Source organism: Lagenorhynchus albirostris, chromosome 2, assembly GCF_949774975.1.
Source record: "Lagenorhynchus albirostris chromosome 2, mLagAlb1.1, whole genome shotgun sequence".
Classification (NCBI taxonomy): Eukaryota; Metazoa; Chordata; class Mammalia; order Artiodactyla; family Delphinidae; genus Lagenorhynchus; species Lagenorhynchus albirostris.
In genome coordinates, this window is record NC_083096.1 from 165,882,011 (window position 1) to 165,901,843 (window position 19,833).

Sequence of the window (19,833 nt, forward strand, 5' to 3'; positions counted from 1 at the left end):
GAAGTCACCATGGAATTTGGCAGCGTTGTGCCCTCAGAGGTTGTGGTGATAACTGTATTTAATCTCTCCTCTTGAGTCTCATGTGCTGGGGTTGTCTGCTCAGTGGACCCAGCAGAGCTGCTGGCTGGTAGTGAAACTGGAGGAGCAGCTGATGTGATATGCTGCTGGGACTCAGACGGTTCTGTCCTGCCTGTTGTTGGTGAGGTGTTAGGTGGAACTGCAGGGCCATTGTCTCTCCCATTGTTGGATGGAGATGAAATTGTGGAGGAACACTCTATAGTTCCCACAGTTCCAGAGTCTTTAGTGGAAGATGTTGTAGCTGACCCCAGGTTGTCATAATGCCTGTAAAACAAACAAAAAGAAACCTATATACCCATTCCCTCCACCAATCCAGAGTTCTTCTCAGATGTTCTCACTTTATCAAATATCCTTATTGGAAGATGAAAAAAAATGATATCAACACCAACTACATGGGACTTCCCTGGTGACGCAGAGGTTAAGAAACCACCTGCCAATGCAGGGGATACGGGTTTGAGCCCTGGTCTGGGAAGATCCCACATGATGTGGAGCAACTAAGCCTGTGAGCCACAACTACTGAACCCACGTGCCACAACTGCTGAAGCCTGCACGTGTAGAGCCCGTGCTCCACAAGAGAAGCCACTGCGATGAGAAGCCCGTGCACCGCAATGAAGAGTAGCCCCCATTCACTGCAATTAGAGACAGCCTGCGTACAGCAACAAAGACCCAACGCAGCCAAAAACAAAAACAAAAAACAAAACACCAACTACATTATTACTGGAGTGCATTCATTTATGTGCCAGCTCTGTGCTAATAGATCTCAGCTGATGCATGCCAGGGAGAGCGAATTTAACTAATTCAGGCAACTATGTCTCATTCCACTCAAGAATTATTACAGAGACAGAGTCAGAAAAAGATGGGAATCTATTATCACACTTGATCTTTGATTTCTCGATGGCTTTTTTGATGTGTTTCCTACTGCATTGAATATGATTCTAATATTTAAAGATACACAATTTTTTTTTACAACGTGACCCCTAATCAAAAGCCAAGTGCTTCATTTAGTGCAATAGCAGTCAAAGATAATTTTGACAACCTTTGGTTTTTCACCTTGTCTGAGTAAGGTGCTGTTCCAATGTGCAAGTGTTGGTGCACTGAATCCTCACATCCACCCTTAAGTAAGGAAAATTATTTCTATTTATCAGATGAAGAAACTGAGGCTCAGACAGGTGAAGGCATCTGTTCAAGGTCACACAGCCAGGAAGTGGTGGCACTGGATTTGAAATCAGATCCATCAGATCCCAGAGCCCAATGTCTTCCCTACCACGCTGCACTGCCTCACAAAGACATTGCTTCATTCTCATGTCCAAGCCAGCCACTCTCTCTAGAGAAAAAGGCCCAAATCAGCTACACTGAGCTGGATCCCTTGAAAATCTTCCTCTTCCCCCTGGGCAATGGGCAGAAATAGGCACATCACCTGATGCCCTGTCATTGCAACCTTGGTCTTTGTAAAAGGACTAATTCAGAAAACTGGAGGTGATGGGCTTGTCCTTCCTACAACCTAGCTCCAAAGAGGCACTGATTCTTCTCCCTGACCCCGCCCCCATCTGGCATCTGCTCCTTCCACCTCCCACTTTCTTCTAGCCCTGAATAGAGCTAAGGGGTCACAATAGGGCAGGAGTGCTGGCCAGGATGCACGGAAAGAGTGGGGGATCTAGGCTCTAGACCTGGCTCTGTTACTGACTTGCTGTGTAGTCTTGGGGAAGACCCCCCCCACTCTCAGTGCTTCTACATCCCCCTCAGCACAGTGAGGGACTTGGGCTTAATATCGCAAGAGTCCTCTAAACTCTAGTGATCCGTGGGTCTGTTTGCAACAAAATTCCAGGCTGAAATGAACAGATGTCTTGCTACGGGAGTCTCGAGTTCTTATGTGCGGGAAGAGATGTTTCCACTGGATCTGATTTTATGTTTTTTCCATGTGGTTAACCAGTTGTCCCTGCCCCCTTATGGAAAAATCCATCCTTTTCCCACTGATCAATTTGTGATGCTACCTGTTATTACGCATCCAGACTGATTTCCCTGCTCTTTTATTCCATTGGTTTGCTTGTCTATTGTTGCAACACCACCACATGATCTTACTTTAATGTAAGTCTTAGTATCTGGTAGAGTGAGTCTCCCATCTTGCTCTTCAAAGTTATCTTGGCTGTTGCTGGCCTTTTGTTCTCCCTTATGTGTATTAGAATCCGCGTATCAACTTCTACAAAAAACCCTGTTAGGATTTTGATTGGAAGTGTGTCACAATTAAAGATTTGGTAAGAACTGACATTTATGTGATATTGAAGTTTCCTGCCGACAGCAGCTCCTTTGAGAAGCAATGGAATGTGGCCTGAACTCTAAAGTCAGACCTGGGACAGACTCCCAGCTCTGATGAGGGGACAAATCACTTTATGTCTCTGAGTCTCGGTTTCCTTAACTGTAAGACAGCAGTGAAAACAATACCTACCTCACTGGTAGTCATGAGGATTAAATGAGATAATGCATGTAAAGCACTTAGCACAGTACTTAGCATACAGTAGGTGCTCAATAAGTAGAAACTGCTATTGATAATAATTATCCCCTTCTGTGCCTCTCACCAAAACTGCTATCTGCTTCCTGGGTGTTTTGCCAAGGATACTCCTGGCCTTGGAAAAAGTCATGACTCATGGGATTGCTAAGACATGCAATTTCCTGCCACCTCCCAACATGTTCCCCTATATTGTCCTAGGAGCTCAGGATCCAGGGCTGCACTCCTCCATCGGACTCAGTGAGGCATTGGGGGTGGCGGCTGACCTTTGATGGAGTAGGGCAGGGGAGGGCAGCAGGGGTCCAAGCCCCTGGGCCCTCAGTTCTGGGCCAGATTGAGAGGGAACTAGCCTACTGAAACCCCAAGCTATTGGCCCAGCCCAGATGGAAAGGACAGACAGAAAAGGGGAGACAGCTGAGATGACAGACAGAATGGAGGGAATAGACAGACAAATACAGCATCCTGGATGAGGATGGATGGGCAAAGCCAGAAGTTCTTTGGAGGTCATCCCATCATGTTCCTTCCCCCGAGCTCATTGGTGCCCCAAGCCTTTCAGACAATTTAGGGGTGGGTTGGGGAATGGCTGTGCTCACATGAGATCTTCCTGGGGATACTACTTGATCTTCCACCACCTTCTTCCCCTCCCTGGTGAGCCAGAAGAAGGCTGTGAGAGCCCCCAGAGAAGGATGGATGGAAAGGGTGTATGTGGCTACTCACCAGGCAGATTGAGGGCTCCATTCCCCATAAATAGCAGCAGAAGCAGCAAAAGCCACTGGCTGCCCATCGTTCTGCTGGTTGATGGTCCTGGAGTCTTGGCCCAAACAGGGGAACAGATAGCACTCCAAGACAGTGAAGCACTGCTGGGGTGCCACCTCTCACCTGCCTGCTGAGTGCACCACCCCTGCCCCAGTTGTCCAGACTTCTTCCCAGCAGGCCCCAGGGGGCTTTTCAGGGCTGGAAGCAATGCCAGTGGGAGGGGATGAAGGGTGGAGTTTCCCGTCACCTGCAATCAGTGGGCCTCTGGGGATTCCCATTCCAACTGGTGAATATCCCCAAGGCCCCTAGTTGTCAGTCTTTGCTGAACAGCTGGGCAGAACTCTCACACAACATCTCTTCCAGCCTTCCCTTCGCACAACATCAGGGAACCTGAGTCTCAACCGTACAGCTGATCTCATCAGTCTCCCAGTTCTGGGGCTGAGTGCTGGCCGTTTGATTTTAGAGCTAGTGCTCAATCTTATCCTCTCCCGATTGCACAGATGGGGAAAATGAGGCCCAGTGATTTGCCCAAGGATGAGAATCCACCGAGGCAGCTCTTCATAGTGCCCACGACTGCCACAGCTTTCTCAGACTCTGCATTGCCTAGCTCAGGACCTGCTGTGGCTCTCGATGGTCTTTGTATGAAGCTCCCAAAGAGGTCTCACAGGTCCCAATTTCTCCACCGGACTTCATCCACCTGACCCTCAAATTCCTCCTGTTGCCTTCCAGGAAGCTTCAGTGCTCTCCTTCCCCAGAGAGCCTGCCAGGACCCACACTTCGCCCAGCCATTCTCCATTGATCCAGGATAGAGCTTCCTGTACCTGCATGACTTGGTCGATGGTGACCCCATCAGACTAGAACTCCCCAGAATGAGGACCAGTCTCCTACACCTTCAGACACGGAGAGAGGGTAGGGCGTCTCCTTCATAAGAAAGGCACTCCCAACTGTGAGGAACTGTGAGGACCAGATTTTCACCCCCAGAATTTAGGACCCTAAGGGCAGGGATTACATCTCTACCATTAAGTCAAAAATTTTCAGGGTGTGGATTTTCTCTCCCATTAGACTGGAAGCTCTGGAGGACAGCCAGTGACTCTCCCATTGGACAAACAGGCTCTTGAGGGGCAAGGCTGCCTCAAGGGTTTGGAGATCCACCAGTCAGACACATTGGTCCCAACACAAAAGTTTATTGTTGATACAGATACCTGGCCCCACTGGCCTCACCTTTCTTCTCTTGGTGCTTGGGCCCACTTAGACTCCATCTAGTTCTGGTCTAGCAGGATACCAGGGATGCCCATCCTTAGGGCAAATCCTGGCTGCCTTGGCCAGCACCCCCTTCTGTGCTCATCCTTGTGGTAGGGCTCCCACTCTCATCCAGCATCCTTCTCCATCCCGGCTCCTCTGGACCTGGGGCTCACAGGCACAAGCCCTAGAGATGCTGCCCCCTTCCATCCCCAGGCATCTGCCCGGGGGGTAAGGGAGAGGATGGGTTCAGGCCAGGATGTGCCAAGTCATGCTAGTGACGCAGAAGATGCAGTGGTTGGGTGTGTGTGCTCATGCCCGTTGGCTCCCGTCCTGCCCTCTCAGCGGCTCAACTTGTGTTTGTTAAGGAGTACATTTGTGTTGGATTCCTGAACCTGCAAACCAAGAGGTCTTCTTGTCAATGCCCCCACCCTGACATGGCAGATGCCCCCTTACTCCCCTCCTTCAGCTCAACAGCTGTTCATCCAGGCCTGGCAGGAAGTCCTTCACGTCTAACTCTAGCCTGCGGAGTCTGCTCTCCGACTGTGGGAGCTCAGGCCGTGGACATTCACAAGGTTCCCAGTCTGATGGTGTGGGAAGCAGAAAGAAACTAAATAATGTGGGAGTGTGACTTTTTCTCCATAGAATCTTCCTCCCTCAGGAGGCTGCTCCTCTTATGCACCCTAGACAGGACCTGGGGGTCCTATGCCCCCAGTGGGCCTGAGTATCTGCCACTAAGCAGGGACTGAACCGCTCAAGTCTCACTAAGAAAGGGTAGGTTTGACGGTGCTGAAGACCAAGATGGCTCAGTGGTTGGAGCCCTATGGGAGGGGCGGGGCCTCCCGAAGAAGGAAAAGTTGGAACCTAACCAGATTGGCGGTGACTGCTGGGGTGCTTGGGAGTCTAGGGGGCGGACCAGATCTTGGAATAGACAGAGGCCTTGACTAATGGGGTTGAGGCTGAGCTGGGTGGCGTGGCGAGCTGAGTACCCATTGCGTAGGGGTAGGAAGCTGCACCTTTTCCCTGTTGACGAGCGCAGTGATCAAGTCTTGCTGGCAAGTCATCTCACGGGTGGCTATGGAGGACCCGCTTGCCCTCGACGGGCTCCACGACAAATGCCTGTGCATCAGCTCCTCCTCCTGTTCCTGGTTGAAGCGGATGGAGCGTACTTCGTCCACTATCCTGAGGGCGGAGAGGTGAGTGCGTTCCGAGGGTGAGGGTTGGAAGGCTGCCCTCCCATCTTTTCCCTGGTGTCCAGCCCCCTTCGCCCTCTCCCTTTACTCTGAGAGAGACCCAGGCCGGGGCTTAAGGCTCTTGTGAGATGCGAGGAACCGGGAGGTCTGGATTCCGGTTCCCTCACCGACAGGCTGGGGAAACCTGGACAATTCACTTAACCTCTCTGGGCCCCAGGGTCCGCATGATAAAATGGTGAGGCCGTGGGCTTCCCTGGTGGCGCAGTGGTTGAGAGTCCGCCTGCCGATGCAGGGGACGCGGGTTCGTGCCCCGGTCCGGGAAGATCCCACATGCCGCGAAGCGGCTAGGCCCATGAGCCATGGCCGCTGAACCTGCGCGTCCGGAGCCTGTGCTCCGCAACGGGAGGCCGCAACAGTGAGAGGCCCGCGTACCGCAAAAGAAAAAAAATGGTGAGGGCGTGAGGCCAGAAGAATCTGAGGCTCCACTCAGCCCTGACTCACGAGACTCGAGGGTACCCCCAGTACCCGCCCTACGTGTTGAGCTCATCTCGGATCTCCTTGTACTGCATCAGGTTCTCCTGTATTGCCTCGAGCACCAAGCAGAAGTTGTCGAATGTGTTTTCTGAGAGGTTCGTCGGGAGGCCCCCCATAAACGGCTCCTGGGGGACGCCAGATGTCTCCAAACGGGCGACCGCACAGTGCACCAGCGGCAGCTCGTTATTCCCATTTCCCTCCTCGCTGCCTGTCTGGGGAGGGGGAAATGGAGAGGGAAGGACAGCTCAGCCGGCACCCCCTCCCCTTGCCCCTTCCTGCTTGGCTTCAGGGAGGATGAGTCTCAGGTCACCAGGGTTCTAACGCCCCTTGTTTCAGCTCTAACCAATCTTAGGCTCTCTCCTTTGCTGTGGGAGCTTAACTTGAAATGCGCGAGCCCATCCCTCACCTTTTTGGAAATTCTCACCCCTTTTCAAAACCTAGTGCTTCCCCCACCATTTCACTCCTGATAAATCCTACCCAGCAAACTTCTGAAACCCTATCTACTCTCAAGTCACAGCCCACAGCCCTCAACACTTTAGGCAATACTCCACCCTACACTCTCCAGCCTTTCGGAAGCTCTACCCCTGAATGAATAACACTATAGCTAATATTTATTGAGTTCTTAGTATGTGCCAAGTACTGTTCGTTTACCCATGAAATTATCATAATAGCCCTATGAAGTACTATAATTATTTTCATTTTACAGGAGAAGAAATTGAGGCTTAGATTGGTTAAACGCCCTAAGGTCACTCAGCTGCTTAGATTTTAGTTGTCATAGAACAAGACACCTAGGAACGCCACACTCCTCAGAAGCCCCCGTTGGTGAGCTGGCCATGGGCAATGCTGCCTCCGCATCTCAGGCTTGGCTTTCTTCAGGCCCTCGAGTGTGCGCGCGCGCACAAACACACACGCTCAATTCAGCACTCATATACACTCTGCCTCACCCCCCTCTGCCCTCCCCATCTCACTCACCTCACTGAAGACTATTTGATGCTGTTGCCCCCGTTCGCCTGCCTTTATCATTTGCTCCAGATTGGTGGTGACCACGACGACCAACAGGTTGATGCCAATGAAGGCACTGATGGTGATGAAGATGGCAAAGTAGATGGCGCCCCCAATCTCCACTGCGTACTCCCTTGTCTCCATCCTGGAGATGGCAGTCAGGGGCCCTATCACCTCCCTGGCCCTTTGGGCCTCAGTTTCCTCATCTATGAGATGGGGAAATTATCTCAAGGCCCGCTGGGACTTCTGCTGCCTCACTGCTGTTGTGGAGCTCTAATGCCTTACTCCTAATTGTTCCCGCAGCTGCTCTTTACTGAGCGCCAGCTGTACTGCCAGACAGTGGGCGGTCCTCAAGCCAGCCCTGCAAGGTGGGGATTTGTACGTCAGCATTACCGAGTTTAATCTATTGGTTATATTCTTTAGTCATGTCGTTCTTATTATAAAAAGTAATTCAAGCTCATTGTAGAAAGATCAGAAGGAAAATATACAGGAAAAAAAATCCCACCCACTGTTAATACCTATTATAAATCTCCCATAAAATATTTTCCCAAATAATAGTTTTCTCTCTCTTGCTATGCGTGTGTGTGCATGTGTGTGCACACAGTGCCAGTCTCTACTAATTCTCACAGCAATCCATGACATGATTAATAATGTATTTTAATCCCCAGTTGACAGATGAGGAAACGGAGGCTCAGACGGCTGCATGGCTAGTGCAGTGGAGCAGACTCAGAACCCCAGGCCACCTTTATTGCACACTCCATGATTTTTCTACTGCCTACATCATAATGGGTAATGAGTGCAGAAGCCCCTTTACCAACTGGGCTTCTACTCTCACACGAAGGAGATAAAAAGAAAATCAGTCAGGGGGACCCACTCCCTGGAGGGGACTGGAAACAAATAGAGTTTAGGCTTAATGGGAAAGAGGTAAAGAACAGAACCCAGGCAGCCATCTGTGGCCAATAATGACCCTGGGCAGTGGGTCTCAGAATGAATAAATGAGACCCTAAGTTCTCAGGAGTCCAGGCAGTTTGGTGGGCTCCAGTGGGGGCTGGGAGGCTGCCTTGGAGCGCTAGATGCAACCACAGACCTGCTCCCTTGCCCAAGGCCTAGCTGCCCAGCTGCTGAGCATAATGGGGGAAATCTCCCTGAATAGCCTGCAGTGGGACCTTGAATGGGTGGAGTTTCATTGGGAATGACTCTTCAAGTAGACTGCAAACCCAGAGCCCTCAGCTCCAGGGAGCCTGCTTTTCTCCAGTTTAAAGCCCCAGGCATCCCCCTCCTGCTGTGCCATCCTCATCCCAAGCCCTGGAGCCGTGCGCGTCTCCCTCCCCAGTCAGTTTTTTGCCCCTGGGAACCCAGCCCCTCCCTGGCTAGCTTGCCTGGACTGGGCCCCACCCACCTCCCCTGGAAGCCCCATGGGCACTCACTGAAAGTTACTGTAGATGTCCACCCAGCCATCCTGGGTGATGCAGATGAAGAGGGTATACAGGGCAACCTGCATGTTCTGGAAATGCATGGGCACGAATGCACCAAAGAGAGTGACCCCGAATACTGAGAACACCTGCCAGAGAGACCAGAGACCCGCCCGGACTTCACCAGAGGGCCTTAGGGACAGGCCATGCAAATGAGCTGCCAGGGGAGTCACAGGGCTTCAGGCCCATAGCCTCTCCTCTTCTCCAGACACCCTGTATCCCCAGGGACCTAGGGGCCTGTTCAGGGAAGGGGAGTAGCCGGGGGCAGGGGAGGGCACTGACCAGCATGAAGAAGAGGATGAGCGCCATGATGTAGGCCATGTCGGGCACTGACTGCAGGATGACACGGATGATCCGGGCCAGGGGCTCCACTGCCATGCACACGTGCACCAGACGAAGTGCCCTGTGGCAGAGCCTCTCAGGGGTGCCCCTCGGCCCTTCCCAGACCCCTCCTCCTCACCATCCCCCCACCTGCCCAGAAAGGCAGAGCTGATCCCCACCTGGTAAAAACCCCTTCCTCTCTTTCCCAGGGTCCAGACAGGTCCCTCCTTTTCTCAGAGTTCCCAGCTTACCTGAGGGTGTAGGTGATAGAGATGGCACTGAGTTCATTAACGAAGAACCCCAGGAGCAAGATAAAGATGATAAGGAAGTTGAGGATGTTCCAGCCGTCCTGGGGGGTGGGCCAGCCCCAGCAGGGTCTGTCAGGTCCAGCCCATGGGTTCATCCTGGGTCTGCCCTCCGTATACCCCAAGGATGGGGGACTCAGTGGTCCTCTCGAAGCAGGGCCAGTCATCTGCCATCCACTGCTGTTACTCATCCTGCTGTCGCCCCAAACACGCCACAAAACATGCATGCGCTCGCTGTCTCATACATGTGTCAATAGCCAAGTGCAGTGTCTGAAGCACACAGTGGAGTCTCTCATATATACACAGCCAGTTCCTAAGCTGAGCGCCCACCTTGGCTACTGCGCTGCTGACAATGGCCTTGCCCTGCAGTTAGGTGACCTGAGAGTGTTTGGATGCTCCAGCTTTGTGTGACACACACTACAATTAACAATAAAATGAAAATAAATACTGATTAAAACATTAAGGAACAGTGCTTCAATAGCCAGGTCAGAGGTGAACTAACTCTCACTGCAGAAGAAAGGCACATTTTGCAAGCCCTTTGTCCAATATGGCACAAACTCTTTTAGAATGGGGATGGAGGAAGGAAGCTCATGTGTATGACAAATTTGAGCACAACCACTACAGAGGAGAATTTGCTCTAATAAACAATCCGCATTTACCTTTGACCAGTGATCCCACTTCTCGAAATCCGACCCACACAAACTCTAGTACAAGTACAAAATGGCATTTGTAGAAGGCTGAAAATAACCAAAGTGTTCAGCAATTGGGACACTGGTTGAATAAACTACTGCACATTCAGTGGAGTATAGGATAATAAGAAAGGTCTCCATGTACTGATACAGAAAGATCCATTAAGTGACAAAAAGGAAAGTGCAGAACAGTGTTTACAGTATGCTACTGTTAGGAAAGGGAAGACTAAAAATATGTACATATTTGCTTATGATTGCAAAATAAACACTAGGAGGATAAACGAGATTATAAATAACGAAGATTATCTGAAGAGGGTGGGGGTGAGGGAAAGGGAAGAAAGGTCAGGAGTGGGAACAAGAATTCTGTGTGTGCCTTTCAGTACAGTCTTTTTTTTTTTTTAATTGTAGTATAGTCGCTTTACAGTATTGTGTTGGTTTCTGCTGTACAGCAAAGTGAATCAGCCACACGTACACATATATCCCCTCTTCCTTGGATTTCCTTCACATTTAGGTCACCACAGAGCACCGAGTAGAGTTCCCTGTGCCATACAGTCTGTTCTCATTAGTTATCTGTTTTATACATAGTAGTGTATATATGTCAATCCCAATCTCCCAATCCATCCCACCCCCGCTTCCCCCCTTGGTATCCATTCGTTTGTTCTCTACGTCCGTGACTCTATTTCTGCTTTGCAAATAAGTTCATTTATACCATTTTTCTAGATTCCACATATATGTGTTAATATATGATATTTGTTTTTTTCTTTCTGACTTACTTCATTCTATATGACAGTCTCTCAATACAGTTTTGACCAATATGTAGCTGCATTAAGAGAACTTTTTTTTGTTTTTAATTTTATTTATTTATTTATTTATGGCTGTGTTGGGTCTTTGTTTCTGTGTGAGGGCTTTCTCTAGTTGTGGCAAGCCAGGGCCACTCTTCATCGCGGTGCGCGGGCCTCTCACTATCACGGGCTCTCTTGTTGCGGAGCACAAGCTCCAGACGCGCAGGCTCAGTAGTTGTGGCTCACGGGCCTAGTTGCTCCGCAGCATGTGGGATCTTCCCAGACCAGGGCTCGAACCCATGTCCCCTGCATTGGCAGGCAGACTCTCAACCACTGCGCCACCAGGGAAGCCCTATGTAGCTGCATTGAATATTCAAAAAGAAAATGATTTTTAATGGAGAAAAAGTTCTTAAATTTATTAGGCAGTCCAATAAACACAAGCCCTCCTTGTGTTTCACATTCAAAGTGTCGGTGCCTAAACATACACAAGGAGACACAAGTCTGCCTGTCTACAGATCCATCCCTCTATCCATTCAGTATTAAGCTCCTACTATATGCCACACCTCAAATCAGATCCTGAAGATACAGGATTTCGCCCTGCTTGGCTCACAGACTATTTTGAGGGAGGTGGATAGACAGTAATTTTTTTTTTTTTTTGCGGTACGCGGGCCTCTCACTGTTGTGGCCCCTCCCATTGCGGAGCACAGGCTCTGGACACGCAGGCCCAGCGGCCATGGCACACGGGCCCAGCCGCTCCGCGGCATGTGGGATCTTCCCGGACTGGGGCACGAACCCCTGTCCCCTGCATCGGCAGGTGGACTCTCAACCACTGCGCCACCAGGGAAGCCCCAGACAGTAAGTTTTAACTCCAGGTGAGAGGTGAGTACAAAGCATTAGGGAGACAGAGCAACAACTAACCTAGCCTGGGAGAGACAGGAAGACTTCCTGGAAGAGAAAACATCTGCAAGAGTCTTAAGCTGTAAGTAGGAGGAAAGCAAGTGAGTAAGTGGCAAAGAGATTTTATAGACTAGGGGTCAGCATGGGCATGAGGTGAGAAACAGCAGTGTGTATGTGTATGTGTGTGTGTGCATGCACTTGAAAGTGTGTGTTGGGGAATGCCACTACAAGCAGCTTGATGTAGCTGGAATACCCAAGGGTAAAGCCAGGAGTGATGAGGCTGCAAAAGCAAGCAAGAGCCACATCATGGAAGGCCTTAAGCACAGTGAGGCATTTAGCCCTGATCCTAGAAACAATAGGGAGCCACTCGAGTAGTTTAAGGTACTTTGTCTTGGGCCTTCAGAAAATTACTTTGATGGCAGGTGGGGTACACAGGAAGCCATAGCAACATCCTGGTGAGAGAAGACAAGGTAAGAGCTAGAACAGGGATAGCAGAGATGCAGAGGCAGCAAGAAATCTGAGAAATATTTAGGTGGTGAAATAGTAATTAATAGGCTATGGCGGTAAGGAGAGGGAGGAGCCACACAAGGGCCACGGAAAAGGGGGCACTAGGGGCAAAACTCTGGGGAGCCCCACGTGCCTGGGTAATATTTGAGATATTAACTTGCAGACTTTCCTCCCTCCCCTGCATTCTCCCTTTCCATCTACCCATTCAACAGGGAGCAGTCCTTGTACACTGGGACCAGGGGAGGGGTTGGGGGTGGGGAAGGAGACAGCAGAGGGCCTCTAACAAGCCCTGGCTTTTGGCCCTGGGAGGCTAGCCTCAGATGAATGTTAGGGTTTGGGACATTAGTTCTCAGCCATTAGTTCTGGAGGGTGGTTTTGCCTTCCAGAGGACATCTGGCAATGTCTGGGGACATCCTTGATTGTCACAGGTAGGAGGGTGCTAATGGCATCTAATGGGTAGAGGCCAGGAATGCTGCTAAACAATGCACAGGACAGTCCCCCAACAACAAAGAATTATCCAGGCCAACATGTCAACTGTGCCGAGGCTGAGAAATCTTGCCCTTGAGAGGACAAGCAGAGTGGCTTGGAAGAACAGAAGATTCTCAAGCTTGCTCCAGTTCTCTTGTGTTAATGAAACAGAGCTTAGCTTTGAAAGTGCAGGCCCCTTGAAAGTGCAGGCCTTCCTAAGTGCTGCTAAAAGTGAGACAGGCTGGGACCTGGGACCCTTGGCTGCAGTGCCTGCACCTGATACAAGACTCCTGGAGCAACAAAATACAAAGAAACTATAAGGGACTAAAAATAACTGCACGCATGAGCAGCTGGGGCAAATTATGGACAAAACGATACAAAAGGTCCAAATGCCACTTCTGAAGAGCAGGGAGCAAAGGTAGGGGGTTGGGATCAAAAGCAGGGTACTGTGCATGCCCCTTGCACACATCACCAAAGGGGTGGGCAAACCACCCAAGCCACAAGCTCATCCCCCCTCTGAAGAGAGTGGACAAGGGAACTTGTTACTTGTTCTCTCTCCCCCCTGCTGCAGCAGGGGCCCCAATAAAGCCTTGCCTGAATTTCTTGTCTGGCCTCTGATCAGTTTCTATTAATTAAGGAGGCCAAGAACCCTGGCCGGTAGCAAAAGAAATCTCACGTCTACAGGAAGGAAGAAATGTTCTCTCTCATGCAACAGATGTCTGCCTGTAACCTAGAGCTAGTTCTGAAAAAGTGGTGCATTGAAATGTTCACAAAAAGGACGGTACCTATTCTCTCCAGTGTGGAGACATGTAAATATGCACCATCCTATTCTATTTTCTGTTAATAAACATCCTCCCAAGTGTTGTTTTCACAAAGCATTCTTTAAGACATCTGGGGCTTCCCTGGTGGCACAGTGGTTAAGAATCTGCCTGCCAATGTAGGGGACACGGGTTCGAGCCCTGCTCTGGGAAGATCCCACATGCCGCGGAGCAACGAAGCCTGTTCACCACAACTGCTGAGCCTGTGCTCTAGAGCCCGTGCTCTGCAACAAGAGGAGCCACCGCAATGAGAAGCCTGTGCACCGCAACGAAGAGTAGCCCCTGCTCGCCGCAACTAGAGAAAGCCCGTGTGCAGCAACGAAGACCCAACACAGCCAATAAATAAATAAATAAATGTATTAAAAAAAAAAATCTGGACTTCAGAAATATTGTTCTAGGTTCTACATTCTGTGTTCTATGAAGTGACACCTCTAACCCCTGGAAAGCTTGTAATTCTAATTGGTTTTCCTGGTAAAGGTATTTAAATGATGATTCCTTTTTATGAAAGGTATAAAAATCTGATAGGTGTTTCTTTTTAAAGCCTCTTCTTGCACATGCCCAAAGGCAAGATAAATCCCTTGACTCCAGAAATCCCTTAACTCTATAAGTCCTATTGAAACAAAGAATTTGAGTCTTTGTCTCATTTTATGTAATGTTAAGATCTGTTCCCACCCAGACAGCTTTTTGATACCCTCCAGAAGAGGGGTAGGCAAACTATAGCCCAAGGGCCAAATTGACCAGCAGCCCCTCTTTTTAAAGACCCTCAGGTTTAGAATGGTTTATATATATATATATATTTTTTTTTTTTTTGGTTTTATGTTTTGTGACATGTGAAAATTACATAAATTTCAAATTTTAGTATTCACAAATAAAACTGATTTGGAACATAGCCATGCTCATTTGTCTATGTACTGTCTATGGCTGCTTTTGTGCTCTCACAGCAGAAGTGAGTGTTTGCAACAGAGACTGTATGGTCCACAAAGCTTAAAATATTTATCTGGCCCTTGTGAAAATTAATAAAGGGAAACCTCACTACAATGGAATTGGGAGGCCAAAAGGGGGAGCTCTCACGCAGTATCACTAGATGTCAATTACAGGAACAATTGTCAATTACAGACTTGAACAGAAAAATCCCAAAGGGGAAAGAAGCATCAATTACAGGCCCCAACAGGAAAAGATGTACATTGCATCTCCTGCAAGAAATCAACTATTCCAGCAACTCAGCCAATGAGAGACCATCATCACCCTGAACTCTCACTTTTCGCCAGTAGATTTTGGTTCAAAACAACCCTTCCCAACTTCCTCCTTTTTCTCTATAAAATAACGTTCCTCTCAATTGTTTATTGGACTAGTCTATGGCTTATGCTGTCGTTTGCTAGTCCTGATTTGCGATTCCTCTGCTATTCCCAGATAAACCCTTTTTTGCTGGTAAAATAACTGTTTTATTCTTAAGGTCAACACCCTTTACAGAAAATCTTTACTGACCCCTGTTCTTGAACCCTGTAAATTAAGGTGGATACTCTCAACTGTATTTCTCTGATAAGGAAATCAAGGTTTGCCCAGGATTGCAGAACTAGGGAAGGCTGGGTCAGGAACTGGAACCCCGGGAGGCTGCACTTCTAGTACAAATTACTTTCTGCCACATCACAGACATCTCAGAAGTAGTTAGTTTCTCCTTCTGCATGAGCACACATGCACACACATGCACACACACCCCTCCCCCTGTGCACCTTGCAGGGCCAGGTGGATGGGGATGGGGATGGGGTGGGGTGCTGTTCCTAAGGAGGAATAGATGTGATGGCAGGGAGGGCCCAGGATCTCACCTTCCAGAAAATCCAGAAGCCATTTAACCATCCGAGGAGAAGTTCACAGATAAGGATAGTCAGCACAATGTCATCTATGGTAGAGAACAACTCATAGTGTTTCTACATGGAAGATAGAGAAAAGGAAGGGCAGAGAGGTGAGTAGGGGGTGGCAAGACCAGGGAGAGAGCATGTCTTCAGGGGAGGGGAAGCCCAGATTCTTACTGCTCTTCATCAGCATCTTTGTAGCTCCCTTTAGAGCACCCTTCCATGTACGTGCTAGGCACCGTGCTAAGACCACAAATGTATTATTTCATGTTACCATCACCATCCTCCTGTGAAGTAGGTTTAATTTCCATCTTGCACATGATGGGAACCTCAGAGAGGTGCCCAAGGTCAGACAGTTAATGATAAAGACTGTTGTCTGACTACAAACCCTTGTTCTTAACCTCTAGAGTAGGAAAAGGGAGGTGGAGAAAGGCAGAACAGACTCCAGGATTGGGAGGAAAAGACCTGGCCCTTGAGATGGAGGACACCAAGCCCCATCCTTGCTTCTCTGATTGTCCCAACCACTCCTGCTGCTCCAGCTCCCAAATCCCCCCAGCCAGGCCTGACCAAGCTCCTGGGTATCCCCCTACTCACGGGTCCAAGACATGTTCCTGGGTGGACGGATTGATGGATGGATCCATGACTTTGAGTTCTGTTTAAAACCCAACTCATGTTCACGCAATCTCCTGTTAAGCTGTGACTCTGATATAGTTTGGGACATGAACAGCTCCCAGCCCCCAACTCCACCCTGGCAGTTACCAAAGTCACCTGGACTCCTCCCTTTCCTCACCTCCATGACCCACAGACTCAGTGCTTCAAGCCTCTTGCTCCCCACACCTTGCCACCAACCCCATCCACCAGCCAGTGCGAGGCTGGGCAGAGTTTCTTCTTCTTTTTTTTTTTTTGGCCACACCACGCAGCATGCGGGATCTTAGTTCCCTGACCAGGGATCGAACCCAGGCCCCCTGCAGTGGAAGCACGGAGTCCTAACCACTGGACCACCAGGGAATTCTCTGGGCAGAGCTTCTGAAACTCAGATGGGAGCTAAAGTTTATGGGCTTCCAGCCTGTTCCAAATTCCCAAAGGGCATCATGGGCCAGGGACATCTGCCTACAAAAAGGAAGGGCTTTCTTTCCCTTCATCTTTCCCTTCAGCTCTACCCCACTGGCCACTGGTGGCAATAGGCTCTCCTTACTATTTATTCAAAGAGCTTCCTAAACAGTCCCCCTGCCTTCTCCAAGACATGCACATCTGTGGCTAAATCAGAGTTGCCTTCTCCACCCACAAAGCTTCCATGGCCCCCTATGGCCTGCAGGGTGAGGTTCAAAACCAGTCTGGCATTCACAAGTCTCTAGGATTTGACCTTCATGGGCACATATCCTATATCAGGGATTTTAGCATTTTTGACTGGGACTCAAAGACATATATTTTACATTTTACACCATAATGCTTTCTCTCCCTCTCCCCCACCACAATTTCTACTTCATTCTTTTTCATTTTATTTCATTCTACTTCAAAATGCTGCTATCTACACTCTGAACTCATTTCATGAGCCATTGATGGGTTTTGATCTGCCCTGTAGTCTATGCATTCTGCAAACCTTGGCAATTGGGTTTCTGCCTCCACCACATCACAGGCAGCTTGTGTCAAGGTCACAAGAGCTAAACAAGGGATGCTTCATAGTCCTTTCCTTGCCTTGTCTCCTAGCCACATCTGACCCTGTGCCTGCTCCCTTGGTAATGCGCTCTCCTGGGGTTCCTCCCACTCCTCTGGCCACTCCCCCTCAGCATCCTTTGGCATCTCCTCCTCTATTTTCTGCCCTCTACTTGGAGGCTCTCCTCAGAGCTCTGTCTTGGTCCTCTTCTCGCTCAACACTCTCTCCAGGCAACCTCATCCATTCCTTGAGCTTCGGCAACCATCCACCTAGATGCCAGTCACTCTCATGTTGCCATACTTTAAACCCTGGCTTTCCTGGATAAACAACAAGTCCTACTGTATAGCACAGGGAACTATACAATATCCTATGATAAACCACAGTCAATATCCTATGATAAACCACAATGGAAAAGAATATAAAAAAAGAATGTATAGGGCTTCCCTGGTGGTGCAGTCGTTGGGAGTCCGCCTGCCAATGCAGGGGACGTGGGTTCGTGCCCCGGTCCGGGAAGATCCCACATGCCACGGAGTGGCTGGGTCCGTGAGCCATGGCCGCTGGGCCTGCGCGTCCGAAGCCTGTGCTCCGCAGCGGGAAAGGCCACAGCAGTGAGACGCCCGCGTACCGCAAAAAAAAATGTATATATATATATATATATATATATATATATATAACTGAATCACTTTGCTGTACAGCAGAAATTAACTCAACATTGTTAATCAACTATACTTCAATTAAAAAAATAAAAGTAAAGTAAAATAAAATAAACTTTGGCTTTCCAATGACATAGGATAAAACCCATCCTCTTTAACGAGACCCTGTGTGATCTGCTGCTGACCACCCCTCTGAACTCATCAGTCACCACACTGGACATTTTAAAGATATTGATTTTCAATAGCACAATCCACGTATGTGGTAGACTCCTTGTAAGAAATTAAAACATCAAGGGTAAGACCCAAGCCATAGCAGACTTCAAGCTGGACACACAGAACTCACTTCCATGCTGTTTGTTCTGCCCAAGACACTCTTCTCCACCTCTCTCTGCCTGGCCAACTCCTATTCATTCTTTGCTCTCTGCTTAAATGTCCTTTTCTCCAGGAAGCCTTCCCTGACCCCCAGATTAGGGTCAATGCCTCCTCTGAGCTTCCACATACTCTGTGACACCCAGGCATTTGGAATGATATGTCTGTCTATCTGAGACAGAACTGGGTCTGTTGTGTCCGTACCTGGCACTGAGTGCAGTATCTGGTACAGAGTGATTCTCACTTAGTGGCTATTGATTAAAATGGGATACCCTTCCCCACAAGGCACCCATTTGCCTGCCTCTGCTCACACCATTTTTCTGTTGTCCTTCCTCTGCAAATCCAATGCCTTTCTCAAAGCTGGGTCCCCCCTACCACGAAGTCTTCCTTGATCTTTAAGAAAGTCAGCACTGACAGGCCCTTGAAGAGCATCCAATCCAACCATCATGAACAGATGAGGAGCCTGAGGCCCCGAGAGGGAAGTGACTTGCCCAGGCCCCTGTTAGATCAGTGGGTCAGAGGTCAGGCTGGAGTCCCACCTGGTCAAGAACGGAGTTGGTGCGGAGAGCAATGGTGATGGCATTGACCACCAGCAGCACGGCCAGCAGCAGGTGGAAGGCCGGGTGTCGGAGCAGCTCCTTGACATACATGCGAGTGATGAACTCCTGCATGTCCCAGGCATCCTGGGAGAGGGTGGGGGACCTTCCTTCAGGCAGGTGTCACCGTAGGAGGCCTCTGCCTGGAAGTTTGCTCTCAGTGAATAGGGACCCTTGGGGGCCACTCTTGGGAAAGAAGTTGCCTGAGAAGGGATCATGGAACGGGGGCCTCAATGTAGAGGTCACTACCTAAATGGCCACTAAAAGCGGGTCACTGCTGGGTGGTCTTTGTAGGGGTCATTGTAAGGGAGACTCTTTTGGGGTCTCTGCTGGGGAGTGGCTGTCATTATATAGGGGCTCCTGTAGGGGCACTGCCGGGTGGTTACTAACATACCATGGCAGGGGCGGTCACTGCAGGGATCACAGCTGGGACATTTAGAAGGCAGAAGGGGCAGAGGTATTCTGAGGGCCGGTTGCCCCATAGACACAGCTGCACAAGGGTCACTGTGGGGGTGAGGATTGCTGCAGACCCCCCAACAGGCTGCAGGCCCGGCCTCGGCCTTACCTTACTGCTAGTGATATCTCGGCGGTTGACGAGCACTTGCTCCTCTGGCCGGAAGTAGGGCTCGTGAGCGGCCCTCTGCAAGGGCGAGGAGAGGGCCCATCAGTGCAGCCACTGCCCTTCCGGACTCAGTATGGTCCTCCAGTGCCCCGTCCCGCCCCAGGATGCCCAGCTTGGGCAGTGCAGCCAGGCAGGTACCACCTACCATGCGGTTCAAAGGATTGATATAGGTGGTGTCAGTCCAGTGCTGCCACCAGGTCCTCTGGTTATGCGCCATAGTTGCTCAGTGTCCCTCCCACTCCTCAAAGAAACTTTATTCCAAGCTGTCCTGCCCCCCTTCGGTGATATCATAGAGGCTTCTGTGACCTCCACCTGTCCGCATTCCACCAAGGAATTCTCACACCAAGAGAAGCTCTTCCCACTGACTCCCCTCAGTATGCCACAGAGGAGGCCACGGACACCAAGGGGCTGGGTGGGGTCAGAGGTCAGAGGCTGATAAGAGCAGGTCAGGTCTCCTGTGCAGCCTGGATGGAGACACAGGGGCGGGTCCCTGCTCTGTATCTAGGAGCTGGAGGTGGGACTGGG

At 49.8% G+C, this 19,833-nt stretch overlaps 1 protein-coding gene across 1 annotated transcript; it reads right to left on the reverse strand.

Annotated features, from left to right (window-relative positions):
- Positions 1–4,512: 4,512 nt before the first annotated feature.
- CATSPER4 (cation channel sperm associated 4) lies at positions 4,513–19,712 on the reverse strand. The gene is made up of 11 exons (XM_060140987.1): positions 19,454–19,712; positions 19,252–19,326; positions 18,630–18,773; positions 15,388–15,489; positions 9,350–9,447; positions 9,060–9,180; positions 8,733–8,866; positions 7,276–7,450; positions 6,304–6,515; positions 5,593–5,758; positions 4,513–4,971 (listed from the first exon to the last, which is right to left on the reverse strand). Exons 1-11 carry the CDS (start codon positions 19,523–19,525, stop codon positions 4,918–4,920), a joined length of 1,353 nt encoding a protein of 450 aa, XP_059996970.1. The 5' UTR covers positions 19,526–19,712; the 3' UTR covers positions 4,513–4,917.
- Between the last annotated feature and the right edge of the window lie 121 nt (positions 19,713–19,833).